The sequence below is a fragment of the Ciona intestinalis genome, chromosome 6, assembly GCF_000224145.3.
Source record: "Ciona intestinalis chromosome 6, KH, whole genome shotgun sequence".
In the NCBI taxonomy this organism is placed as follows: domain Eukaryota; kingdom Metazoa; phylum Chordata; class Ascidiacea; order Phlebobranchia; family Cionidae; genus Ciona; species Ciona intestinalis.
The window spans coordinates 1,529,747-1,543,600 of NC_020171.2; the positions used below are offsets into that span (position 1 = coordinate 1,529,747).

At 34.6% G+C, this 13,854-nt stretch overlaps 2 protein-coding genes across 4 annotated transcripts in view; both read left to right on the forward strand.

Annotated features, from left to right (window-relative positions):
• The first annotated feature begins 91 nt into the window (after window positions 1-91).
• Window positions 92-13,854, forward strand: part of LOC100184998 (paraspeckle component 1) — a 21,895-nt gene continuing 8,132 nt past the window's right edge. For all 3 annotated transcript variants that reach the window (XR_003395985.1, XM_018812209.2, XM_018812210.2), the window contains exons 1-17: window positions 92-553; window positions 796-941; window positions 1,120-1,246; window positions 2,447-2,679; window positions 2,922-4,267; window positions 4,532-4,695; window positions 5,075-5,203; window positions 5,354-5,506; window positions 5,774-5,892; window positions 6,043-6,239; window positions 6,447-6,531; window positions 6,725-6,800; window positions 7,034-7,088; window positions 7,426-7,523; window positions 12,396-12,534; window positions 12,832-12,949; window positions 13,281-13,418. Coding sequence is in view for 2 of the 3 variants with exons in the window: in XM_018812209.2 (XP_018667754.1) it covers window positions 3,943-4,267; window positions 4,532-4,695; window positions 5,075-5,203; window positions 5,354-5,506; window positions 5,774-5,892; window positions 6,043-6,239; window positions 6,447-6,531; window positions 6,725-6,800; window positions 7,034-7,088; window positions 7,426-7,523; window positions 12,396-12,534; window positions 12,832-12,949; window positions 13,281-13,418 (1,796 nt within the window). In the remaining variant the exon portion in view is untranslated. The remainder of the gene's footprint in view (window positions 554-795; window positions 942-1,119; window positions 1,247-2,446; window positions 2,680-2,921; window positions 4,268-4,531; window positions 4,696-5,074; window positions 5,204-5,353; window positions 5,507-5,773; window positions 5,893-6,042; window positions 6,240-6,446; window positions 6,532-6,724; window positions 6,801-7,033; window positions 7,089-7,425; window positions 7,524-12,395; window positions 12,535-12,831; window positions 12,950-13,280; window positions 13,419-13,854) is intronic.
• Window positions 131-3,234, forward strand: LOC100179690 (rRNA methyltransferase 3, mitochondrial). Its single transcript, XM_002120773.4, has 5 exons — window positions 131-553; window positions 796-941; window positions 1,120-1,246; window positions 2,447-2,679; window positions 2,922-3,234. Exons 1-5 carry the CDS (start codon window positions 131-133, stop codon window positions 3,232-3,234), a joined length of 1,242 nt encoding a protein of 413 aa, XP_002120809.3.

Here is a 13,854-nt window from a genome sequence, read left to right on the forward strand (position 1 = left end):
TACCTTGGCTGTCTTGCTTGTTTATAACATGTAAGACAGATGTATGATTTACATTACATATCATATTGTGTTTATAATATTTTCCATTTCTAGGCACTTTAGGATAGTTGATTTTTGCGAAGTTTATAATATGAACAAAACTCTGACTTTTAGAGTTTTACAGCGCGTTATATCATTGCCACAGCTGTTCCAACCCACTAGGTCAACAAAACTCTACAACCGAACGTCTGTTGAGACCTACACTGGCCCAGAATATGAAGAATACTTGAGACAAAAACAAAATCCATCTCGAAGAGTTAAAAATACAATCAAAAATGAAAAACTGGCAAATTTTCGAGAAGAATTGCCACCACCATTGGAAAAGTTAAAATTCCGAAAAATCAGCAACGAAACTAGAAATTTATTTCGAAAAATGATAAACAATGTCAAGTCTTCTTCATATAGAGAAAACCATAATGTCTGTTTGCTGCGAGGAAAAAATCTGATCAGAGAAGCCATGATTGCCGGTGGTTTTATAAGAACAATTTATTTCAGTGAATTGAAATTACTAGAGGTAGGAATATACCTAAATCTACAAGTTTACCGAAACGTTTTTTTTGTGTTACTGGATTGATAAAACAAGTGCAATTTCCAGTATATGTTTAGCAAAGCCCAACCGTATATTTTCTTTTAATTCAGAAACTGTACTTAACCCTACACGTTTATCACCAATAATATTTATGTTGCTACAATCAAGTAAACCTGTTTATTTTCCAAGATCTTTAGATGCATAACAGTATATTTGTTTTTTTGCAGAAACTGCCAATAGATATTGTTCAAAAAACAAACTTGGTGCATGTCCCGATTGCTGCTATGCGTGAAATGTCCGATGAAAGGACAGATGGGTTATTTGCATTGGCAACCCAGCAAGATGCAAAAACAAGACAGAAAATACGAACTCAGTAAAAATTACTTTTTATTGTGTAGTATATCCTGTCCATCGTCATTACAAAACAATTAACAAAAACACCTGCAAAGTTACATACATAACAACTCGCAAGCAGGCACGAGGTGTGTGAAACAGAACACCTGTATTATAATGGCTATCGTTATACTGTTCTTTACATAACTTTTATATAGGAGAATTGAGTCGGTCAAGCAAAAAGAAAGCACCATTCTACCTGTTACTTTAATATGTGAAGGTATCAAAGATCCAAAAATAATGGGGGATATTTTGAAAGTTGCAAGTTGTGTTGGATGTGAAGAGGTAAGCAATAGTCGTGTTATAACTTGACAGAAGGCAGGAGGTGTATAAATACACCATGTATGTCTGGTGTATAAGAAGACACTCATGTTATAACTCGACAGTAAGCAGGAGGTGTATAGAATACACTGTGTGTCTGGTGTGTAAAAAGACACCCATGTTATAACTTAACAGTGAACATGAGGTGTATAAATACACCATATGTGTGTCTGGTGTATAAGAAGACACCCATGTTATAACTTAACAGTGAACATGAGGTGTATATATGTATGTCTGGTGTATAAGAAGACACCCATGTTATAAGTCGACAGTAAGCATGAGGTGTATGAAAGAATACACCATGTGTGTCTGGTGTGTAAAAAGACACCCATGTTATAACTTAACAGTGAACATGAGGTGTATAAATACACCATATGTGTGTCTGGTGTATAAGAAGACACCCATGTTATAACTTAACAGTGAACATGAGGTGTATAAATACACCATGTGTGTCTGGTGTATAAGAAGACACCCATGTTATAAGTCGACAGTGAGCATGAGGTGTATAAATACACCATGTGTGTCTGGTGTATAAGAAGACACCCATGTTATAAGTCGACAGTGAAGCATGAGGTGTATAAAGAATACACTGTGTGTCTGGTGTGTAAAAAGACACCCATGTTATAACTTAACAGTGAACATGAGGTGTATAAATACACCATATGTGTGTCTGGTGTATAAGAAGACACCCATGTTATAACTTAACAGTGAACATGAGGTGTATAAATACACCATGTATGTCTGGTGTATAAGAAGACACCCATGTTATAAGTCGACAGTAAGCATGAGGTGTATGAAAGAATACACTGTGTGTCTGGTGTGTAAAAAGACACCCATGTTATAACTTAACAGTGAACATGAGGTGTATAAATACACCATATGTGTGTCTGGTGTATAAAAAGACACCCATGTTATAACTTAACAGTGAACATGAGGTGTATAAATACACCATATGTGTGTCTGGTGTATAAGAAGACACCCATGTTATAAGTCGACAGTAAGCATGAGGTGTATGAAAGAATACACTGTGTGTCTGGTGTGTAAAAAGACACCCATGTTATAACTGAACAGTGAGCATCAGATGTACAAATATAATATATAATCAGAATTTTATGAAGTAACACAATCTGAAAAATTTGGTCATTCTGAAACAATTATTCACAGGTTTATGTAATGGATGGCTGTGTTAGTATCTGGAACACAAGTGTTTTAAAACGCGGCGGCGGTGCCCACTTTAAACTGCCTATCTTACCAAACCAGCAATGGGAGAATGTGGAGAAACTGGTCTCAAACAGCAAACCTGATGCAGTTTTCTTGTCTCATAATTGTGAAGAAGGTTTAACGATAATTGATTTTAAACAAGATCCTGTGGTAGTTGCAATTAACAAAGGTTCAAGGTATTTCATGTTTAAAATGTGCGCTTATGTTAACATAACGTAAATTGTATTTATCTCTTCGAATACAATAATAAAATTTAGGTTAATTAGAACAGCAAAGAGAGGAAACATTTCAGCAAAATAACCACTTTGGTTAAAAACTATTAAATTAATCTAATATTCGTACTGTATTTGAAGAGCTAAATAAAAATTATGTTACGGAATTGCCCATAATTTACTTGTTTAACTGATTTTTCTTACAGTGTTCTAGATACTCTGAAAAGGGAATCCACAGTTAAGTTAGACAATAAAGAAGACAGAATTAAAAATGCACATATACCCTCGATAAATTTTGATCAGGCCAATTGGCCAACTAAACAAAGTGTGCTAGTAGTTGGTAGTATCAGTTTTGGGGCGTACAGTTTTGCCGTTAACCTCCAGGAGACTGTGGAACAGTGCCATGTTATAAATTTACCTCTGTCAAGGAAAACGGAGTCATTAAGTCCATCCATTGAAGCAAGTGTGCTACTATTTGATGCTCTGCGACAAATAGGAAAAAACAAAAACCTGGAATAAATTGTATGAATGCCATTTTAAATAATATTTTTTCCTTTTTGTAATATCGTAAAAATTGTTTTTTTTTTAACTTTGTGTGTACATTTCATTGTTCACTGCATAACACAAAATGGGTTTGCTTTGCACTGCCGCGACTCCGCGCTTTTCAGTTACAAGTTGACAAGATTTCTGGACAAATGAAGAAAAATAGCATAAAATGTTTAAAATCGTTGAAATGGGCATAAAAATTAAACAACTTTCGTTAAATATATATAGAAAGCGTTCGGTTTATGTAGAATAGAAAGATTACGCAACTGCTAATCCGTGTTCCGACATTTCCCTTTTTTTGACCAGGACGAAAGCTTGTTAACATTTTTAGTTCGCCTGAAAGTCGTTTTTGAATGTTAGCGTTATGTTAAACTAAAATTCTAGACACGCAGGAAAAGAAATAACTAAAACTAGCATACATTTAAAGTTTTACAAGTTTATGCTGTATAGCAAACTTTCAGAATTACGTGCGTAAGTTAAAGAAAGTTTTTTTTTGTGTTTTCGTTATTTGCTTTCATGTTTTTATGTTCAATCTGAGGTTTTACTACCATTTTACTGTGAACTTGGCATTAATTACGCCCGCAAATCGTATGCTGCGTTTTTCCTATTTGCTTTTATGTTTTCAGGTTTAATAATCAAAGTAGAGGTTTTAAATTTTTTTGTGTAAACTCGGCGAAAATAATGCCTGCGAATCGTTACGGCGGCGGGGGAGGCAGTGGAAACGGTCGTTATTTTAACAACAACAATAGACAAGACCGAAATTATCAACAAAACAGACGCCACCCACCAAACCATCAAACACCCATGCCCCCACCCCCAGTGCCCCCTATGATGAAAAATAGCCCTCTTCCACCAAAAATGCCTGTTCCTGTACCAGCAGTGGATATGAAAAAAGAAAAAAGTCCTGCGAAAATGAAAGTTCCAGAGCCAGTACCACCCCCAAGCTTAGCCAATGAAACGGGGCATTCAAGTCGGAATGAGTCGAATGATTCACACCAAAACGCATGTAAGACCTTCTTATACCTTCGTTTCAAGTGCTAGGCCTTTTACATGCATAGGCACAAAACAAGAGATTATGCACCTGCCTTCCTTTATTTTTAAAATTTGTCATAATGTCTTTTATATTATGAAAATTTGGACAGACAGAGGCACTGCCCTATTGTTGAGGCCGATTTTTCGATTGTTTTGGCAATTTGACCAAACCTTTTTTATAAAGAAAAATTATTAGTTTCTTGACTTTTTTTCTACTACAATCTTTTTCTATTAACAGCGAACCGACCAACAGAACGTAAATTCACTCAACGCAGTCGTTTATTCATTGGCAATCTGCCAACCAGTATAACCGAAGAAGAATTTAAAAACTTGTTTCGTCCTTTTGGGGAAGTATCCGAAACTTTTGTCAATGCTGAAAAAGGATTCGGTTTTGTAAGAATGGTGAGTTATCACTGTAAAGATGTTTCCTCAAAATAATCTTTTAGCATCTCACTGCTTGATAATTGCTTCAAATTTGAATCAATTTTATGAAACTAAAAATGATCCAGTGCTTATATAGCAGGGCGATTGTGTACCTAACAGACACAAATCAAATGTTGCAAATTGTATAATAGACTTACATACATATTTAACCTAAATAGTACTGTCAGTCTCTTGTTTAAATAAAATTTAATTCTATTGCCGGACTTGATTTTTTGTTTGTTACATATTTCATAGCACCAGATCCTGACTGTATTTCTTAACAAAGTCCTGCTATATTTGCACCAGATCAGTTAGATTCATCAAGTTATAAAGAAATTTAAACCGTTCTTTCTCCCAGGATACAAGGACAAATGCTGAGAGAGCTAAATGGGAACTGGATGGCAAAGTTATGCGATCGAACAGACAGCTGCGTGTACGATTTGCCACACACGGTGCTGCACTTAGTGTTAAGAACATATCACCCTTTGTAAGTGGCTCACTAAACACATTATAGCTATATTTTGCTTGCTGTGGGTAGTTCGTGTGGGTAGTCTGAACAAGGTTACTTGAAACAATTTGGTATAAAATTTTGGCGGTTTCGAAAATGCAGAAAAAATTATCTGCAATATCTATGTAGGTTTCAAACGAACTTCTCGAGGAAGCTTTCTCGCAGTTTGGTCCGGTTGAACGAGCAGTGGTTGTCGTTGACGACCGTGGAAAATCAATGGAGCGTGGCATTGTTGAATTTGCGAGGAAATCTTCGGCAACAAAAGCTCTTCAACAAATCAGGGTGGGTTAAAGTATTGACTACATTGTAGGGTGGTAGGATGAGTCTGAATTAAATCCTTGAGTTTTGTATAATAATGGACAAACTCTGAGCTAAATATCTGGGTTTATGGGGTAATGGGCCAACTAGAGGCTAAATGTCAGGTTACGCTGCATGGCTTTGCCCATATAGAATAAAGTACATCTTAACCTTAAAAAGCCCATATATATATATATCTATTTGTAAACGATAATAAAATATCTGTTCTAAACTGTCCATCACGTCTCCTAGGATGGCTGTTTCTTACTCACATCTTCACCAAGAGCAGTTGTAGCTTCAACATTGGAGCAGGAAGATACAGAAGATGGTCTTATGGAGAGGAATGTTTCAAAATCTCAATCATACTTCCAGTAAGAAACGGTTAAAATCAAGTCATTTTTGAACTAACTGGGATGGTAAAACATATAACACATATAACGTAACCCCTGTTTTAAATACCTCCAATGTTAAATATTCTAACCTAGTCCTGTAGTCATTACCACGTTTATTCTCTTACTCAGAGAGCGAGAGGCTCCTCCGAGGTTTGCGAAACCAAACTCCTTTGAGGAGGAATTCGCTCGCAGATGGAAAGCTCTTTATGATCTCGAGCGTCAGCAACGAGAACATCTCGAAAAAAACATCCAGGAGGCAAAAGAGAAACTTGAAACAGAGATGGAAAATGCGATTCATGATCATCAAACTATGCTCATGAAACAAGGTAGTTTTTTTTATACTTCCTAGTTGATTTTAAGTATTTTTGGTAATTTTTAGTTGGTTGGTCATGTTTTTTTCATTGGTGTTTCCCTTCTTTTGTTATGTTTTATTGTTTTTTTTGGGGTATTTTTCTTTCTTTGTTATGTAATTTATTTTCAGTTTCTTTCAGTGACTTTAAATTTTCTTTTATACAACTCGAACTTCTTCTTAGATCTTCTCAGAAGACAAGAAGAGCTTCAAAGATTGGAGGAAGCTCGTAAGAGAGAACTAGATCGAAGGCAGGAGCTGGAAGTCGCGTAAGTTGGGTTTCCATTATTTGGACAAATATAAAATGTTACTAAACATATTATCAGTAAACCTACAGATCATATTTGTTAAATACTTGTTCTTGTTGTTGTGATTTTGCACTTTTTTTCTGCGCTTTTCGATTTTCACTTGCCTGGTCTTACATCTTGGTTAAATTGTAATAACCTTTAACTGGTTTTGCAGAAGAGAGAATGCAAGAAAAAAGGAAATGGAGGGACAGAGTCAAAGATTGGATATGCTAAGAGCTCAAATTGAAGGGGTATGTGAAAGAATCTAGGCTTTTTCTGATAAAAAAAGAATAATGGTACTGCAGTATTGCATATTATTTAAAATACAAGTTGCTTAATATTTACCCTGATGAAGCCTGAATAAGACATTGAAACATCAGTTGTACAGAAAGAACTTGCCAGAACAGCTTATCAGAGTTAAAATGTGTTATTATTTATAAACATATATATCAATTTTAGGTTGTATATTTGTCTTCCTTTACAGACATACAAACAAGATATGCCGCCTCACCCTAGCATGGGATTTAACCATCAACCAGGTATTTATTGTTATTTTGTATTCACTTATTCTAGTCCAATGATACTAAATACAGAAACTACTGTTTTCTCTCTAAAATAATCACAGTACAAATACAGAAGCATTATTATGACGTTGAAGACAATTGCGTGTGCAGTCCAAACATAGTTACTCAAAAAATCCGGCAGAAACGACAATTTTAAAACAACACTGTTTTCTCTCTTAATTATATTTTTTTGGCGTTGAAGACGTCTGCTTGTACAGAACAAGGCTCCTTTAAACAATTCAGCAATCAATTTTGAAATTTTTAAAAAAGTGAAAGAAGTTTATTTTTGTCTTTTTGATTTCGTTATGTTTAGGTTTTGGTCGCCCTGGTAGTCCACTCATGCCGCCACAATTGCACGATCAGCTAGCTAAAGAACTAATGGGAGGACAGGGAGGTCTAGCACCAGCACCGGTAAGTGTGTCGGCTGATATGACTGGTTTATTCTGGTTTAAACTGGTTAAATGTGTATTAGAGAGGCAGAAGTTTCTTTTATAAACAGTTAAAAATTTTGGCATAGATAAATTAGTACTAAATTGTATGTATTTATTTAAAGGTATAAGTTGCTAATTTATGAAGTGTATGGGCAGTATGGCTACGGAGGATTAAAGTTACGTAGCTGTATCAGCGTAATATAGAAAGTCTGACTACCAGTATTACTGGTTTTGTATAGTAGGGTAGGGGAAGAAGGGACATCTTCAGCACATATTATCCAAATATCCTGATCGAATTTTAAACAAATAACAACAGTCCAAGGGAGTCATGAGGATGCGGTTTTATAATTCTTTGATGTTTCTTTGTTTACCACCAAATAGGACGAGAAAATTAAAAGAAAAGGTGTCCCATCTTCCCCCAGCCCACTATATGTTTTTTATACAAATTTGGGTCGGAGAGTTTATTATAATATAGTCAGTTGCAAGTGGAGTAGTTCTATTTTTTGGAAAGTGTGTAATTTTACCCCTGTTACTATCTACTATGTGTGGTGAGGAAATAGACACGTGCTGTAATGGCCTGTAAATTTACTCAAAGGAACGAATCCTATTTACAGATTTGAAATACTTGTTTTACTGTTACTTTGTAATACCAAGTGTCACAGTTACTTTTATTTGAAGAAGTGAGCCAACTGTGGCCTAAATCTCATGTCTCATGGTGTGCCACGCTGTATGACCTTACCTGTGTGGAATAGGATACATTTATTTTATTTCCATATGTATATTATATGTACTGATTTGTACCCCCAGGGTTCCTATGGTAACATGTGTCAAATTATTTCTGCAAATATTTGAGAATCAAAAACTTGATAGTATATAACATACTGTAAAAACAGGTTCTTGTAAAGTTAAAATATACCCTAATTTGTTGTTAGTTATTTTGTTCCTACTTTGTTGAGTCTGCCAGAACATTAATATGTAACGGATTGTTCAACGTTATTTCAAAACCTGTTGACTGTATCGCTAGAGAGCAATATGTAACAGTTGGTTGAATACGAAAAATTTTATAATCTATCTGGTTCCTAAAGTGTCATTTGCAATATCATTCTACAGTTAACCGAGTTTTAGTTGTTTTTCACACATCGGCAAACGTGTATTACAGTGTAAAACTGTATATGTAAGAGTTTTTATCCTTGTAGTATATAATTATACCTTTTATGTTTTTTATATTTCTTCTGTAAGATAAAGTTGTGCTGTAGAAATAAAATGTTGAAACTTAAGGTGTATACTAGGGTAATGTTGTCCTTCCAAATTCAATTTAACTTTATGTAGGTCAAAGTCAAAATACATTTCCGTTAAACTGTTGAGGTGCCAAATCTGAGAAACTATTCTAGTTTAAGTATTGTGGTTTGTTGTAAGAACTTGTAACAAGTTTTTGGTAGAAAGGTGTATCGTGTATGTATGATTCATTTGTAACTGTTAGAAGTGTTCTGTTACCCTATGAACTATAGTATACACTATGGATTTTGACGTTTCTAAACCGCTTTTGATTTGTTTCATTCCTTGTGTGCGTAAAACCTTTTTGAAGTAGGCATGTTTTATTGAATATAAAGTTCGGAGCCTAATGAATAGATTGTATTTTCACATGTTACCATTTGGAACCCTGTTATGCAATAACTACAAGTCCCTTGTATACACTGTGATTATTTCTAAATAGAATAGACGTAGTATAACAGGTGCAGCTAAACTAACCACAACACTTTACTTTCATGGTTTTTCGTTGATCATTGCGGACCCACAGTCACGATTTGACCAAAACCGAGAACTGGCGATGCTTTCCCAGCGGGGAATTCCCGGGGGTATGCCCCCAAATATGCCCCGGGGTTTTGGGGGGCCAGGGCCTGGCTTCGGGGGCCCGCATCACCCCATGGGGCCCGGTCAACGCCGGGGTTATGACATGGATTTTGAGCATAACCAAAAGCGCAGAAGATTCTGATTTGTAAATCATGGCCGGCAACTAACTGCCAAGTGACTTTAAAACTGGCTGTGAGTCATATGAGACTATTTTAATGCTACAAGCTACATTTGAATGACATTTCAGACAATTTCATATGAGACTTTAAATACTCAAGACAAATTTTGAATGAAATTTAAGACAGTTATCAATTTTTCGCTGCGCATTTTAGTAGTAGTTGATAAAACAAATTAAGATCTACGTTCTGTACATTTTGTATAGTTCTAAACAAAAAGTCTAAACAGCAAACATGGAGCTACAATACTATACCAATATATCTTTCTGTCAGTATGCTACTATTGTTGGTATGTCTCTTAAACTTTGCATGTGTAATGTGGGTCATGGGCACCAAACTTTTATAAAAAAAGGGGAGGCAGGAATAGTTGTCGGTTACATATGCATTTCTATTAAAAAGTTGAAACTTTTCGACCATATTTTTATAAATTAATGTAATGCAGAAAATTCTTGGAGGAGGCCTGCCCCCCTTGCCACCCCAGGTTTGGCGCCTATGTGTATGACTACTAGTTTATTGCACCTACAAGTCGAAATCTTAGGCATTCTTGTGTAACTGAGTGTACGTATTTCGGTTTATCGTAAATTGTGTCTTAACTAACACTAGATTTTAAATGAGTAAATGTACAGTCTAATAAACAATTTCAGATAGATGGGTTTTATTTATGTATATAATTCAATAATTCATCTTAAGCAGGTGTAGTAGTTATTCAAGTAAGTAGGCAAGTCGCAGGACTAAATGCGTTTATTCAAACACTCACAATGTGTTTTACTGTTAAGAGAACTGTCAAAACTTAAAGGATGTATTTATGAGTTACTATCATTTTTTATACTAAACATATTATACTAAACATGTGGAATTGTGGAAATGATTTACATGCTTCAATAATGCAGTTATTTTGCATATCATGTGTCTGGTGACTAGTGGGTAATGGCACGCTATACCAAAGAGATATATACCTTTTGTTTGGGGATGCCGGTAGCTGTAAAAAGTAAAAGTGGGCCGCGATGATTAGGTATGTACTCCTATGTGTTCATTGGTTCTAATGTTTACTGATTAATGCAGTGCAGAAAATGTTTTAGGCAACGTGGGTTTGACGCATATGGACCCAGTTGTATTGAGAGGTAAAAATGGCTGTTTTAGAATAAGCGCATACGCCATACATGCAGAGATGCAGTACTGTGGGCTGCTGAACGGTTTGGAAATGTAACACTATAACTTCGGTCTTATATATAGTTATGTTTCTATATGTGGCATGTGTTCAACAATATTAAGAAATGTACAACCTGTGAATAAGTACACTGTCTAGTGTCTAACCGGTGATTGATATGTACCTGTATGTACAGTGGCGCAGCCAGAAAAAAATAATGGGGGGGGGTTTAATCAAAAAAAATTCACATTTTTACATTTTTTTTGTTTAAAAGGGGGGGGTCGCGACACCCTAAACCCCCCTGGCTGCGCCACTGCCTGTGTACCACTGTACCAACTTAGCTACATGCTGTAACTGGTAATTACATCGGATATCTGTACCATTGTACCTGTAAATTACTACATATGAAGAGAATGTATGGCGCGATATAGTTTTCAACCGGACTCTGTTATAAGAGGTAAGAAATTTTGTAAATTTTTAAACTAATCTGTGCATATTTCTTCCTTTTCAGTGAAATTAGGTAGGTGAGTAACTAGTTATGTTTGTTAAAATCTGTACATATAAAATCTGTACATACCTTTTACTTTGCTGCTTTCTGTGTTTGTCTGTTACTTATCTCCCTAAGATATTCTGTTACTATAGAACTTGTAGGTAACAAGTGCTTCAAAAATTTTGAGAAGTAATAGCCTAGTGTGTAATGCTGCGAAATCGTCTTGCGCTGTGTCTCAGTGGTTAGGCACTTAAAGTGTAACTGGGTTTGATGATACTGATATTATGATAGATGTGTGTAATTCTTCGGTGAAACGGACATTGTTCCACCCAGTGAGTCACTAATAGGTTGCAACAACCTGGGTCATAGGCCAATGGACCAACTCAGTTCTAAATCTCCAGTCCCATGGCATGCCATGCTGTAGTATATTACCTATGTAGAATTATTTGGTGCAAAACATACTGAAGTTTGTTTAAATTACTTGCGCTAATATATTCATTAATCTAACAGTAAATTTTGTTTGGACTTTTTGGATTTGCTCTAAATTTGGCACTTAGGTTAATGCCTTTGTTGTGCTGTAAAAAATTGTTTTAAACTTTGTTGTTTGTACATAGCAATATGATACTTGCCAATGTACTTATCGGTTATGTTGTGAAAAAAGTTGTAAAAAATTGGCCAACTTTGGCACTCTAGCGTTATATCCCAGGACACATAGCACAACAGAACTTTATCCTTATAAAATGGGTTATACGTTTGGCAAAGTGGTTAACTTTGAAACAATTTTGTTTAACAGAGAGAAATAATTTCGTATTGAATCGTGGATACTGTTGTATAAGCTGGTCAATTGCTTAAGGTTTATATTTTTTATTTTATATAACGCAGAGCAGCATTGTCTATAGGGTGTATTGCGGTAATGATTTGTAAAATTTTATTCCTTTTTTTGTTTTGTAAATTTCCTATAATTTTAGCACTTGATCTGTATTGCAATGCTTGGGTTTAAAAAACTAAAACCATTTTTAGTGACGTAAAGATAAAAAATTGTACTTAAAATTGTAATATACAATTATTCATATATTATGGGCTATCATAATCATATAATTAAAACTGACCAAAAATTAATGTTTTATGCACCGTTTCAAAAACCCGATACCAAAATCTATTTTTTAAAGTTCTATTGTATAATTTCAGCTTATCAAAGTGAAGTCTTATCACCATATACATTCTGACATGAACAAACTGATGGACTCTCTGGACAAAATGTCAGATTCGGATCAAAACTTCTACAGACTTGCATATGAACATTGTAATAACATATGTACCTGTAAAGGTAAAGTTATGTTATTATTTCTTGTTTTAAAATAGTTTAAAAAATCAATGATGTATTATATATAGTTTTTATTATGCATTTTAACTTCTGATGCCACTTAGGTTGGTTTTAAATTTAAAATTAAACGTTAAAAATATATACATTTATTTTTTAAAAAAGAATAGAAATTCCTGTTTTTGCACTGTTATATATATATGTTACTTTAATTAAAATAAAAGATATTTTGTCTTGTTTTTTATTAAACCTGCAAGGGAATTTTACAAGATTTTTGTTAATTTCTAAAATTTAATATTTCAGCACAAAATTATAAAATCGAGGACCCCATGTTTGAACGGCTTGAACCTTGTCCCAAAAGTTTTGACTGTCAGTCTTATTCTCATTGGAAACATAGCATAGCCATGTCTTGGTTAAATAGGTGAGTTTTAATATGATGTAGGCTGTATCTTATGGAGTATAGGCCACATGTGTTTAAAATAACTAACAAAAATGTGTGACATGACATTGTCAAAATACCGTTCATTCTCAAATCAAACATATTGGGAACCTTGATTAATATGGTGAATACAATATTGATTAATATGGTGTTTAACTCTCCTTATTTGTTCAGACACCACATATCAGTTAAACTTTTAAATTTGGATGAAAATGTATGATGTTAGTATGTTACATGTTACACCTGTTTTAAAAGTGACATGTCACCGCAGGCATTTTGTAATATTACGAAGATTTAATGAATATTTTAACAGATTCATTGATGGTTTTGAATGGAAATTTAATAAATTGAAATTACAATTGTTACCAATTGGTCCTTTTCCTGATTTTGTTGAAAACTTTCGTTCAAAAGATGGATTGAATTTGTTTCAGATGTTGGTACAATTTTTAAGGTTGTGACGATTAACGTGTTTATATAACCGTATTATTTATTCCCCTGTTCTGTTACGCTAGATTCTTCGTTGTGGTCCCTAGTTCTGTTCTCGCATTCTTTTGTTCCAGTACTCGCCTAATTATTAGTTACGTGTTTTTGGTGCCGCGCGTGTTAACGCATTCCTTGTATTTGCTTCTTTTCTCGTGTGCTGCAGTTTACTGTTTAGTGTTTCAGTTCTACTCCTCGTGCAGCAGTTAGTTATGTAGTTCACCGTTTAGTGCTTCAGTTTTACTCCTATTATGTTATGCTGTCTAAATGTGTCTTTAAGTTTATATTATTGTGTGTTTAATGATGATGGATTCTATTTGAATAAGATGCTAGTTGAATAAGGTTGCTAATTAAATAAAGATTCGTTACAAATTGGTGACCTCGACGTGATCTACTGTATACACAAG